The following is a 13930-nucleotide window of genomic DNA, read 5'->3' on the forward strand; positions in this document are numbered from 1 at the left end:
AGAAGCGAAAGGGCAGGTGGACAGGCGAGCTGGTGAGCAGGCGAACAGATTCCCTCTCAGCGGTGGGATGCTCATCTGAACTTCGCTGTGCAGGTGAAAGATGAGAATAACAAAGCTTTGAGAGTGACCCCCGTAACCAGAGTCACTCAGCCTGTCAGCTGTGGTCCAGGAAGGGTCCTGAGTAGTCACGGGATGGAAGCGCTCATGAAACATTCACCAGGGCACTGCATGCTGTAGTTAGAACAATATTTTGAAGGTCATTTTATAAATTATAGTTGATTTTTTTTTGCCTAAAATTAAATTTATTAGGGAATTAAGATAATTTTTCAGTGTAACTTTTTATATCTAAAGTGATTATAGTTCTATATTATAACTCCTATTTGTCGCCTGAGCTGTTAGATCTCTAATAATACATATTCTTAGAAGAAAAGATATTATATTTGAATGTTACCTTTGATGAGGCACGTTGCATACTAGCGTCATGTTAAATCATGTCTGTTAGAGTTTCTTCTGTGGTTATTGCAGAAATTGCCAGTATTCAATAAACATTGATTGGCTTCCTGAATATTCAGTTTTATATCGTATAGTATTATGAGACTAAAATATTTACTACTTTGTTACTATTCAAGTTTTCATTTATATTTTTAAATTATTTATCTCACATAGAAATATTATCTTTGCCTGGCAGTGGTGGCGCACGCCTTTAATCCCAGTTCTTGGGTGGGAGGCAGAGGCAGTAGGATCTCTGAGTTCGAGGCAGCCAGGACAGCCAGGGCTACACAGAGAAACCCTGTCTTGAAAAACCAAAAAAAAAAAAAAAAAAAAAAAAAAACGAAAGAAAAGAAAGAAATATTATCTTTGGAAATTTAAATTTCTAAACTACTCATTTTTATTCACATGTGGATGAAGAAACATGAGGAACCATAGAGTAAAAGTGGTGAAAGTAGATATTAACTGATTTGCATCTGAGGTTACTATTTGAGTCCAGAACTTATATTCTATGTTAATTATTGCTTTATACTGGAAATTGATCACTTAGTTTAGTAATTAATTTCACCCAAAGAGAGGAGTTATACTTAGCCATTGTTAGTGGATATGGAAAGAGCTGCCGTGTTCTACCATTTTCCGCCTTGGAGCTGGTCTGTTGCTCTGATAAGACACTGACGTCAGAGGAGGTTAATGGCTTACACTGCTGGGCAGAACTCTACCACGGGGGAAGTCGGGGCAGGAGCTCCAGGTGGAAAACTGAAGGAAGAACTATGGAGGGAGACAGCTCACTGGCTCACTCTTTGCCTTGTGCTGGGGTAGCTCTCTTACACAGCTCAGTCCCACCTGTCCTGGGATAAAGCCACCAGCCATGACTGTTCTCCCATGTCAGTCGCCAGTCTAGTCTTGTCTCACTGACATGGCCAATCTTCTGCTTATTTATCTAGCAAGCAGCGAGCACTAGTGTTTGCTCGTGCTTAGAGCTCCTTGGCTTGACAATGTTGCTCCAGTTTCTGCCTTTGCCGTCACACGACTTACTTCTCCCTGTTGTCTACTGGAAGGGCTCTGCTGCTTCCATATGCCTGTTGAAAAACTAATTAAACCAAAGAAGACCAACTTTCATATCAAGTCCCCATTTTGGGGTCCTGGGACTTGAAATTTCAGTGTATCATTTGGGAGATACAACCAATACCTAACACAAAATTTCAAAAGAATTATAGTTTATTATCCCACTTGTAACCTGCTGTAGGTGTGGGAAAGCAGACCCGGCTGCTCTGTTGCACTCCTGATGAGCTGCTGGCCAGCCTCACCACCTCTGGTGTAGAGTTCTTAACAGATTATGGTCCAATCAGACCTGGTATTATAGTCTCTATCTAAAATCTCATGGATAATATCCAGTGAAATAGAACTTTAAATCTTCATATTTACACAGCCACAGAAATGGATAAGTTGCCGAGTGACGGTTTTTCTTCTGAAGTTTGCCTGGGAGCCTCCTTCTGTAATTAGAATTTGAAAAGCAAGACCTCATCCTTAGACAAAGAACTATCACTATAGCCAAGTAAGGAATGCTGAAAGTGGAGTAGTCTTTCCCAGGCAGGGGCACACCAACTGGTTATCCGATATCAAATGGTCATCCCTGAAAGTATACAAGTAACATTGTACCGGCTGAGAAGGTCATACTCACGTAGTTAGGGATGTGTATGTATACACACATATACAAGTATATGTAACAGCAATGAAAAAGAGACTATGAATATGAAAGGGAAGAGAGCATAGGAGAAGCTGGAGAGAAGAAAGGGAAGGAAAAGTCATGTAATTATAATCTCAGGAAAATTATTAAAAAATTCTGTTTTGCTTTTAAACTGATGATAAAAGCTCAGGCAGATCTAAAGCCGCCATGAATCCCTTACAATTGCACCTTACTTTTCTTCACCTAAAAGCATTTCATGCTGCATCTGTTTCTAAGCTTCCTCAACTTCTTGGTTCTAGGAAGTAGAATAAAAGTAAATTAATGTGTGAGTAAATATAACTCACAGAAAGAGGTAAATGATTTTATTAAGTATTTTAAATTTTATATAGCATGCATATATTGGGTGAGAAATGCATCTTGTGCTTTACCTCTGTGTCACTAGGCTATGTGTGAAGTTGTTACCCCATAAGAGCACAGACGCAGTACAGCTTAGGCAAAAGGAAATGGAGGTGGAGAGGTTGCACTTACTCCGAGCTTTTGGCTGTTCACAGTTGAGTGTTTGGGGCAGTACTGATGCTAGCTAGTTAGCTGTATTTCTAGTCAAGGATCTTTCTGTTCCTTGTAGCTATAACAAAATTACAGAGAAATATGAGGAAGCCCACTAATGAGCTTCAGAACCTTTGCCTCAAGTGACAAACGCTGAGTTCAAACAAGGTCTCCATAGACATAATGGCATTTTGAATGATTCCCATTTATGGAATTTGTATTGAGGTCTGATCACAGTTCCCGGAACAACTTTGATTCTTTTAGAAAGAAAACATCTCTTTGTGCTACACTCTTGAGCATTTGCTAAGCTAACTTTTGTATCTTTGTAATATGATTACATTGAGATATTGGGGTTGCTATACATACCGAGTTACACGATTTGAGACTATGAGGGAGCCTCAGATCATGTAGCTCACCGAGATACACCTTCATTTAAGAAGAATATTTGACAATATTTTTTGATATAGTTGTTCTGTTAATAAGGTGGTTTCATAGCAGCTAGTGATATTCATATTAGGCAATAAATTCGTAGTTCAGGAGTAATTGAACTGCTATAAATAGAATTTGTTGCTAGCTTTTTGCCATCTTGGGCTTCCTGATGGTCCTGGATCATCTACTTTCTTGGGGTGGAACATTTTATCCATCATCTGAAGGAAGAGCTGAAGGGAAAGTACATATTATTGCAGTTGCATTCACTAGCTCTGTGTCAGCAGCCCAGACTTAACATCTTAACTTCATCTTGTTTGGCTAGATATGGAATTTGGCTAAACATGAGTGAACTCTGAGTTTGATTGCACAGTGCTTCCTCGGAGAATAAGGTGGAACAGCAATAACGGTTCATTATAGAACATCAGCCTCAGGTCTCCACAAATACAGATAGCACGTGTACACACACATGTGCCCACACACCTAAAACTTGGATGTGTACCTCATATATACACACACACACACACACATACACACACACACACACACACACACACACACAGAGTTGAAAAAATACAGAAAGAATAAATAAGTAAGTTGAAAATTCTTGTGATGAGTTTATCTGCTTGTTGCTATATACTAGACATCAGGGGCCAGCTCTTCCCTTACTCTGCTCTGGCATCTCATAGGTGCTGCCTTAGTGTTATCAAAACCAGTGGCATAATTCACAAGCAGCACAGAATATATGTTGAGCTTGGGAGGGATACAAGGTATTTAGATTTTAATGCTTTCTAGGTGTGTGTGTGTGTGTGTGTGCACGTGTGTGTACACATGCCAGCACGTAGATGTTTAGATAGATATAATTCATATGCACCCTTTTATTATAAGCATCAGAATTGAAGGTATTATTGTTATAATTTGTGAGATTTTGGGGTATTTAGCTTAATGGGGTGAGAGGAAAAGAGGATAGGATTTATTGGGGAAGGTCATTTGTTTGTTCTTAACAGTGCATGTACCTAGTTTCCTAAGGCACATTTTTTGTGTTTTCTTTTGCTTTGCCTAAGACTCCTGATGTAGCCCATCCAAAAGAAGTTCCTCCTTCATCTACTGTGGGCAGTATTCGGCCTGCAAGAGTTGTATCTTCAACTTCTGAAGAAGAAGAAGCATTTACTGAGAAATTTCTTAAAATTAATTGCAAATACATCACCAATGGCAAGGTAATGAATGATATCTTAGAGTCGACTTTTATCATGCTTCTGTTTTTACTGACCTATGAAAGCTTGACTTTTGCATTTTAAATCAATAGTGTCAGCCACTCCTGACTGTTTTGACAAGGTTTTGGTAACTGGATATTTGTGTTAAAATGGACCTTGCCTATGACTTAGAGTCTGGTGATCTGTGGCAGTTATTGAAGGTAATGGGATATAAATAAATTTATTACCATAAAACACATGTAATGATTTTTGCTAGGATATTAAACACATCTTTAAAATAGCAGTATTGATTATAGCAGGAGTGCTAGCTTTGTAAAACCTGGCATAACATATAAATTGAGAGATAACTCATCTTTAGTGGATATATACTATATGGTAGAAAGTATTTGAGGTGTGTCAATTCAAGCTACTAAAAATAGGAGTAAACATTTCTACTTTGGGACAAGTATATTACCTTTTGAAGTGCTAAACACATGGGGACGTTATTTGTGTTTTGTTTTGTTTGAGACAGGGTTTCTCTGTGTAGCCCTGGCTGTTCTAGAACTAGCTCTAGACCAGGCTGGCCTCCAACTCAGATCCACCTGCCTCTGCCTCCTGAGTACTGTTGAAGACCCCCATACTCGGGAGACCCTTCCTCAAGTCTCAGGAAATCACGACCACCCAAAGATCACAAAAAAACATACCTGGATGCAATCAGCAGAGGCTTTATTAGGGAAGTTGGCCGGTGGTCAAACCACAAGCTCTCTCTCAAGAGCAAGGTTTGGCCTCGAGTGGCGGGCTAAGGGGTCTTTTAAAGAGGAAAACCACAAACCAGGGGAGTGAGGAGGGGGTGAGGGGTTGCCAAGGATACATAACATAAGAATAGCAAAACATTCCAGAGAAAACCACCCTGAAAGGTTAATAGCCATGGAAATTACTCAGTACAATCATTTTTCTCAAAAATGTGGTCTTGCCAAGTCACTGTCCCCTATACCATCATTACAAAATATTTCTCACTTCCTCCAGTCACAGCCCCACCTAGATGGCTTGTATTTTTTTATGGTCAGGAATGTGTCTTCCTGCTTCGCCCCCCCTCCCCCACAGGTGGGCCTGCTGCCCGAGGCTTGAGGAATGTAATCCAGCAAGTGTCCTCTGATTCAGGGGCAATGTCCTTCACCCGGAATGTGCCCCGGGGTAGTGAAGGCCTGAAATCTTATTTTCAGTTCCAAGTTCTGGAATCTGCACTTTTCCTGCTCAGGTCTAAGGCAAAAAATCTACACATATTTCATAAAATGGCCTTTATAATTTTTCACGCTACACTGTATACACCACCACCACCCAGCTATAGGTATTTTTCTGTTAACTAGTTTCTGATGAGATCCCACGTGGTCAGAGAATATCCTTACTTTCATTTGAAGACTTAATATAGCGTGACTTATTTCCTGATCTAGAATTTCTTGATAAACCTTACATGCATGCTTTGAAAACAGATATTTTGCTTCTGCTGAGTAGAGTATTTTGCAGTATCAGTGAAATAAAGTTGGATGATGATGATGGTCTTTTCCCATTTGTCTATTGATTGATTGATTGACTTATTGATTGATTTCTTCCTTCCTTCCTTCCTTCCTTCCTTCCTTCCTTCCTTCCTTCCTTCTTGTTCTCCTCCTCTTCCTCTTCCTCTTCCTCCTCCTCCTCCTATTCCTTCTCCTTCTTTTTCTTCTTCTTTTGTAAATAATTGATGGGAGTAGAACTATCTCATTGCAAAGAGTAGTTTTGTGTTTTCAGTTTTATAAGTTTATACTTCATGAATTTTCAGAGTACTATTATATGTGGAAATGTTTAGCATTTTTATATTATCTGGATGAATTTACTGACTGGTCATGAAAAACTCACATAAATCTCCGGGATCCTTGTCCTAAGTTCCATCCTGGTGAATAGTGGTAGATACCACTATAGTCTTTTCCCCTATGCATCCTTTTAGCCCCAAGGGTGAATTCCTCGAAAGTTAAAGCAAACTGATTAATCTAGTGGGTAAGGTGTCACCTAATTTAGTCCAGAAAATAGAAGCAGCTTTGAGGCCTTTTGTAGCGTTAGTGCGTGTGCAGAACTGGAAGCCTTTGTATTACACTGGACCTTTTGTAGCGTTAGTGCGTGTGCAGAACTGGAAGCCTTTGTATTACACTGGACCTTTTGTAGCGTTAGTGCGTGTGCAGAACTGGAAGCGTTTGTATTACACTGGACCTTTTGCTCTTTTGTAGCTTGTTAGAATTGTCTCCTGAAAGTACTCTAAAGTGTAACATGCGGCATGTTGATGATGCCAGCCAAATCTGCTCCAGGCTGGGATTGTAGCTCAGTGATAGAATACTTGCCCTGAGTGCAAGAGGCCCTAGGATCGTTCCTCAGTATTTCCAAAAATGAAAACAAAACCCAGGAAAGAAAATAATCAGTTAAAATCATATGCAAGTAAAACTTACAAGATTTCTTTTTGAGTACCTGAAATATATTGCTTAATTTTAGCCACATTTTCAGTCATTTGTTTACAGAAATTGAAGCAGCAAAAGAAACAAAAAGGTTAGAAACCTTTTAAGATTGTGTTACAGTGCATGCCCTGTGGCCTTGTTTGTGTACGATTGGGTTATCTGCAGCAGTGTAGATGCTCTGTGGAACACTGTGCTGGCTCTCCTTGGCTTGTGCTGGCATATACTTCATAAATGAGTCACGTGGAAACACTGCTCAAAGGCCAAATAAGCTAAAGTTTATATAAAGTTACTCCTTTATATAAAGTTACTCCATACGTAACATCTGCACATAAGCAGCCGCCCACACACAGTAAATAGTGTCGCTTAAGGACGTGCTAGTGGAACTCTTAGATCACTTACCCACAAAATGCACCCATATATACTTCTTATTTTATGTGACATAGCTTTACTGTCTTGTACCTGTGATATCTGCTACAAGTGCGTCTTCTCACTTATTCCGGAGATTTCATCAGGAGATTCTTTGAAGCTTTCTTTACTTAGTCTTGTAAAAGGCGGTGCCTGCCATAACATACCACATTTTGTTCCAGTTGACTGTGCCTGTGTTTGAACGTGAACGAATGGTGTGATACCAAATCAAGCGGGCTGTCTGATTTTTTTCTTGTAACCCTTCAGGAAAAAGCAAGATGACTTTTGTAACCACTGGATTTTCAGAAATTTATTAGGCTTCTTACTTTTATGCATATAAAATATCTTGGAACAAAAGTTTAAAACAGAGTAAAGGACGCCTCCCACCTGACTTGGAATATGGATACTTTGTGATAATAAAGTGGTGAAGGAACAGACTACCCAGATTGGTTCTTTTCTTTTGAACAAATTACCCACTTATCTCAGTCTTTGTTATCATCTCTGCAGACTAGGATATTTCAGAATAGTTCAGAAGTAGCGCCTGTTTCAGAGCTAGGACTGTGAGACTCAAGTTAACAGTGTACATACAGAGTTTACAGTGTACATACAGAGTTTGATATACATGAAGAAGTAAATATTAATTTTTACCAATGCTGTCAACTGTCTATAAACCTTCATTGATAAAAAGAGTAGACTCCAGATTTATATCCCTGTTTTTATAAACTCATTTACAGTTCATAGTCTTCAATGGTAAATGAAAAAAACAGTTATGGCTTACTATGAATTTTATCTAATCTACCAACTTTACAGATGAAGAAATATGCCCTAAAAGTTTGCACTCTGAAAGTCCCATAGCTGACGAATAACAAATTCAAGCAAAACTTAGTTTTTTTCAGACAATATTTAAATGAAATTATCCTTTCCCTCTAGTACTGAGATATTAGTGCACATGAAGCTGCATTTGGTACTTGTATTGGGAGAAGAACACAGGAAGGGTTGGGCAGATTCCTGTAAACTTGGTCTTGTGCAGTGTGTTTCTTCATAATCTGGTCATTATTTTACTTTGTCAAACTTCATTCCTCACATGATTGTTTTAGGCAGAACATGATATTCTTTGCATTCTGTCTCTGCTGAGAAAAAAACAGAGTTTAGTAGAAAAGCATGTTTTCATAAAAGTGCCACAGTGCCTGACTATATTATATAGGAAGTAGATGGTCAGAAGTCAGAAAAAGAACTTAATAGAAGTAATCTAGAATCTTTTATGAAATTATGAACCTTGAAGATTGAATGATACTTTCTCTTTCCTCCTAGGGCACAGTCAGTGGCGTCCTGCTAGTCACACCAAATAACATAATGTTTGATCCACACAAGACAGACCCCTTGGTTCAAGAGAACGGTTGTGAGGACTATGGCATCATGTGTCCGATGGAAGAGGTGATGTCCGCTGCCATGTACAAAGAGATTTTGGATAGCAAGATAAAGGAATCACTGCCCATGTGAGTGCATTAGTGTGCTGGTTGTTGCAGCTTCTCCTTTGTCTTTCTTTGTCTTTTTTTGTTTGTTTGTTTGGTTGGGTTTTTTTAAATTTATATAATTGACCCTTCTCTAATGTTTTTATTTTCTTAGCTTTATTATAGCTGCTTTTTGTCAGCAGTAAAACAAAAATTTAAGCACTATTGAACAGTTGATTTTTACTGTGCCTGGTGTATAGTTAGTGATTTCATTAGACTTACATTTATTTGGTCAAAGAATCAGATATTTGACAAGTACTTTATAGTACTTATGTAATTCAATGCTTATCAACCCTTTGTTATTTAGACACAAAATCAAACAATTTAACTTACTCCATATTATTAACAAGTACAGTGACTGTCAAGTACCATAGAAGTGCCTGTCGATAGATAGCATGTGGCGTTGTGAGTGTGGCGCGGACACCGGCCACTGAGCCGCCTTATGTTTGCATTTACACTTGTACTTCTGGATGCAGCAAGTGTCACTGTGGGGGGACCTCCAGGGGGCACTAACGAAGGGTTAACGTTGGAGTGTGGTAATGTGGGAGCCCGTGTGCTGGGGGGGGGGGGGACCTCCAGGGGGCACTAACGAAGGGTTAATGTTGGAGTGTGGTAATGTGGGAGCCCGTGTGGCGGAATGGCATAGATGTGAGACTACAACGTCAGTCAGAGCCCCTTATAGCAATACGCATGACCAAACTAGGGGGCAGAAATGGGAAAACTGAAAAATATACAGAGCAAGAACACAGAGGAAGGGAAGAGGTTGGCATAGGATAGACTCGTTCCACTCCCTGTGTGACTGGCAACTATTTAAAAATGGCTTCACCTTCACTAATAACAGGTAATTTACAGTCCTTTGCCAGTTTAAAAAATACACAAATTACAAAGGAGGAGGAGCCAGGTATTTTTTCAGGTATGGCATGTGAGCTGTTAGGATGCCGGTGATAGGGTAAAAGCCCTACCTGGAGAAGAGTCCATTTTAGCCCGTAATGACAGGTACTTGTTTGGCTTGGTAAAATGATCTTTAGAAACACAAATAATTCCAAGAAAATAAGTATTCTAAACTACTGGGTATATTTTTAAGTTGTCAACAAAAGCCGATTTCAGGAAAATGAACAAAAAAGAAAACACCAAGTCTCAACTGAGTTTAGATGCAAAGATGAGACACAGGTGAAAAACCAGCTGCATGGGGAGGGAAGGGTGCCGTGCACCGAAAAACCAGCTGCCTGGGGAGGGAAGGGAGCCGTGCACCGAAAAACCAGCTGCCTGGGGAGAGAAGGGTGCCGTGCACCGAAAAACCAGCTGCCTGGGGAGGGAAGGGTGCCGTGCACCAGGGACACCTTGGCCTGACATTGCGTCTCAGCCTTTCAGAGTTAACCACTGTTCTGTATGGGCTGTGCTGCTCTGCAGGGAAGGTGGAGTGTCCCTTGCCTTTCAAATGGTCATTTTATTATTCTACATATTACTTGGGAGGACAGGGTCCTGGGTTTAAGCACTTTAAACAATATCACCAGCAGAAAATATCCTTAAGTCATGGCTTGTATATTAATTGAAATCAGAATTTGGCTTCCAACAAGATACATACATAGAGTGGCTTTGCAAAGTGATAGTTTGTTTGCAAAGGTGAGGTAAAAGATGTTAATGGTCCTTCCCTCTTTTTAATGCTTGGAGAATTTATGCCTAAGGTACTGTCTGAACTGTGTCAAAGAATGCACCAATAATGTTTAGCCTTTCAAAATATTAAATTTCAGGCTAAAAAAACTCACTTAAATCATAGCCTGTTAGTTTTTATTTTTATTGTTTGTTTCTGTGTTTTTAAAACCTGCTAACAGCTAGTCTTTTGGGTATGTTACAAGTGTATAGATGAAATCTCCCAAAGCTCAGGCTCAATTCCTTGACACAGTGGGTGCAGTTTAAGTAAATCACCAGTAGATGGCACCATTGCACTTGTCATATCTCCAGTTACAGTGCCTCTTTTAAAAGATGAATCTAGTACAAAGGCAGAAGACATTTAGACTAAATCTTTAAAATAAAGATATACCTTAGGAAAAATATATATTTTGTTACAAAAACTTGAAAACCACCAGAAAGTTAATAAGAGACTTAGCCTTAATATCTGCAGAAGGTCCCTTTCTCACTGCTGACTTCCTCCAGCCGTCCGGACTGGTGAACTTCTCTAGCCATGTGTGCACAGCGTTGATGCTTTACTACTGTTTATCATGAAGCAACCGTAACTGTCGTTCTACATTGCTAACTTTTAAAATGATGCTTATTTCCAGAACATACATCTTGGGAACATTAGTATTTACTTAAACGAATGCCAGTAAAGATGGAATGAGAGCCGGTCGTAAAACATTCCTAATCTAACATCTTAGCTCTTTAACTGGGCATATTCTCCTAGAACTGTTCTGAGCTTAGAGATTTCCTTTAAGTGTTTTGCCTCAGGTTGGTTCACATTATCCAAGTTTTTAAAATCTCGTCGCATATAAATAAATACTGCATATGTATATGATAAATTGAAATTTTCTATCGCCCCATCCTACCAATGAAAATTTTATTTCAGTATCATAATTTAATCAGAAATTTATGACATCAAACTTTGCTGTAGTTTTCTTACAAAGAACTCTTACATTGATGTTTCCCAGATGGTAAACAATTGATGAAAAATCTTGATGTAATTATGTAGTATATATGAAATACAGTTATTTGTATATTCTGTTGATAGCTATACTTTGCTGTTTTTAAAAAGCCTCTTCTGTGATACTATTTTATTATTTGCTTGAAGCAGTTAAATTGTTACAATTTTTAATGTCTAATACTTTTTCATTTTATTTAATAACAGTGAAATAGATCAATTGTCAGGAAGGGGGTTCTGCCATTCAAAGAAAATGACAGGAGTCACTACTGAGGAAACAGAGTCAAGAACCCGCGACCAGGGTAATGACAGTGGCAGCACTGCTCCCAGGAGCACTGAAGAGTCTCTCTCTGAGGATGTTTTCACAGAGTCAGAACTCTCCCCTATCCGTGAGGAGCTGCCCTCCTCAGAGCTGAGACAAGAGAAATCTTCTGACGCCTCATCAGAATCTGTGCAGACTGTCAGTCAGATTGAAGTACAGTCCTTGACAGCTACGTTGGAGTCTGCCAGTGTTCCTGATCACATTAACTCGAATACTGGAGATTCTTCAAATGAAGTTGGGGCTTTATCTCATGAAACTGGTTTAAGTAGTCTCGAAATAGCCACTAAAGAAGGAGATAAAGCTACAGAAAACCTTCAAGAAGTCTCAGGCCCTAAAGAACACAGCACAGATGTAAAAGGTCAGGATAACCAGGATTCTTTCCGGCATGAAAATTCACTGCAGCAAGAGTCAGGTGAAGACAATGTATCTTCTGGAGAAACAGTAGAACTGAAAGAAAAGCCAACTGTCCTTAAGGATCAACAAGGGAAGGAGCTAAAACGGGACTCAGAGACAGAAGCAGAGGAGCTGCGCAAACTCTGGAAAAGTCACTCTATGCAGCAAGCCAAGCAGCAGAGGGACACGATTCAGCAGGTGTCACAGAGAGAAAGTAAACAGAGAAGCGCACCTGCCGATGCACATGGAGAGGGTAAGTGTTAGGAAGGGTGTAACTAGTCTGTTGATTGCACGTTGCTTTCTGCTCTCCCTCTGACCAGACACTGCTGAGTTAGGTTGGTGTGAGTGAGAATCAAAGGACTCCTGACTGACGTGACTCCGGGAACATGTCTGCAGGGCCTGGTCTCTGAACTTCTTCCGCCATGTTTAAGTACTCCTGACTCTGAGCGCTTTCTATAAAGTCTGTCTTATGAACGTGTGTACCCACGCTGGGTAATACAGTGATAGCTCCATTTTTTTAAAATTATAGCATTACATATAATTGCCAAAGTTTTAAATCCATAATTTTTGTAGAAAGAACTGTTGAACATAAAAGTCTACTTGTACAATTCTTTTACATACGTAAAAAATCCCATGTTCATCTAATTAGATGGCTTCTTTTAAAAACATATGCTCAGGATAAAAGTTATCACTTCCTGTCTTAGTTCAGTTTTCGTTGACACGAGCATTATCATAATACTTTCTAATATAATGTGCTTTTGCTTAATACATGATGAATTAAGTAGCTATGGCTTAAATAATTTAGTAAGTGTTCTATCAATTTTATTGACATTGCTCATATTAATCCAATTTATATATGAGCTCTTTTAAATTTCAAGTTTTTATTTTACTAAAATGATAACCTACTTTTAACCTTTTGGAAAGGTTTCAAAAAGAAGCTAAAGAACATATACAAAGATCTTGATGCCAGTGTTACTTATATCAAAGAGAGTAAATGCCTTAACAATATGAATTGTTAAAAACAACAAAGAAATGATTGGATAAATTAAAGACTAATAAAACCACATTTTCAAAAAACTATAATGAACACAGACTGCACAGATGTTAAGTGAAAAGAAGCAGGAAATAGCACTACATATTATATAATCCTGAGTTTACGTTAAAATCCATATTTACAGATAGATACAATATAAGTCAAGACCAAAATGCCTTCAAAGATCGGTAGGAACCTTAATACTAGTTGATCATCCTTGGTTATCAACTCCAGGTCATTGTATAAACTGTGCTATAACTTCCTGTATCTGATCGTCTTTCTTAATAAATGTTCATTGTGTTCTGAGGAAAGAAAACACCATGGAAGAAACAGTTCACCTTTAACAGAAATTGCTGTCAGTAAACACAGTCTTTAGATACTGATGAATATAATCTTAGGCTTTCAAACTAGCTTAGTTGGGTAATACAAAGAAAATTCAGTGTTTTAAAAATGGAACGCTGAATGTGACACACAACACATGCTTAAAACCCAGTGTTTGGAAGACAGAAAGACCAAGGCCTGTCTGCCTGGGACACAGGAGACCTTGTCTCAAAACAACAGTAGTACTTCTTAGGCTTTTTGAAATAAGTTTTGTTATGCAGGTGAGGTATCTTCTGGCCTCCAGTAACAAGGTACTGGAACTGCTGCGTTCCAAGTGTTTGCATCAAGCCAGATGGAGCCAGACCTCTGTGGACCGCTGGAGGAGATGAAGAGGATCCGCAGCAGCTCTGGAAAGAGCGGACCCTCAAAAATGGCCGTTCCTCTTGTGGTGTATGAACCACCTCTTCCCCCACAAAAAAAGAAAAGAAA

At 39.1% G+C, this 13930-nt stretch overlaps 1 protein-coding gene across 7 annotated transcripts in view; it reads left to right on the forward strand.

Annotated features, from left to right (window-relative positions):
• Positions 1 to 13930, forward strand: part of Oxr1 (oxidation resistance 1) — a 393007-nt gene that overhangs the window by 341232 nt on the left and 37845 nt on the right. For all 7 annotated transcript variants that reach the window (XM_034516175.2, XM_034516174.2, XM_034516177.2 and 4 more), the window contains 3 exons: positions 4213 to 4365; positions 8538 to 8722; positions 11580 to 12340. In XM_034516175.2, the coding sequence (XP_034372066.1) occupies positions 4213 to 4365; positions 8538 to 8722; positions 11580 to 12340 (1099 nt within the window). The remainder of the gene's footprint in view (positions 1 to 4212; positions 4366 to 8537; positions 8723 to 11579; positions 12341 to 13930) is intronic.

Source organism: Arvicanthis niloticus, chromosome 13 (genome assembly GCF_011762505.2).
Source record: "Arvicanthis niloticus isolate mArvNil1 chromosome 13, mArvNil1.pat.X, whole genome shotgun sequence".
Classification (NCBI taxonomy): domain Eukaryota; kingdom Metazoa; phylum Chordata; class Mammalia; order Rodentia; family Muridae; genus Arvicanthis; species Arvicanthis niloticus.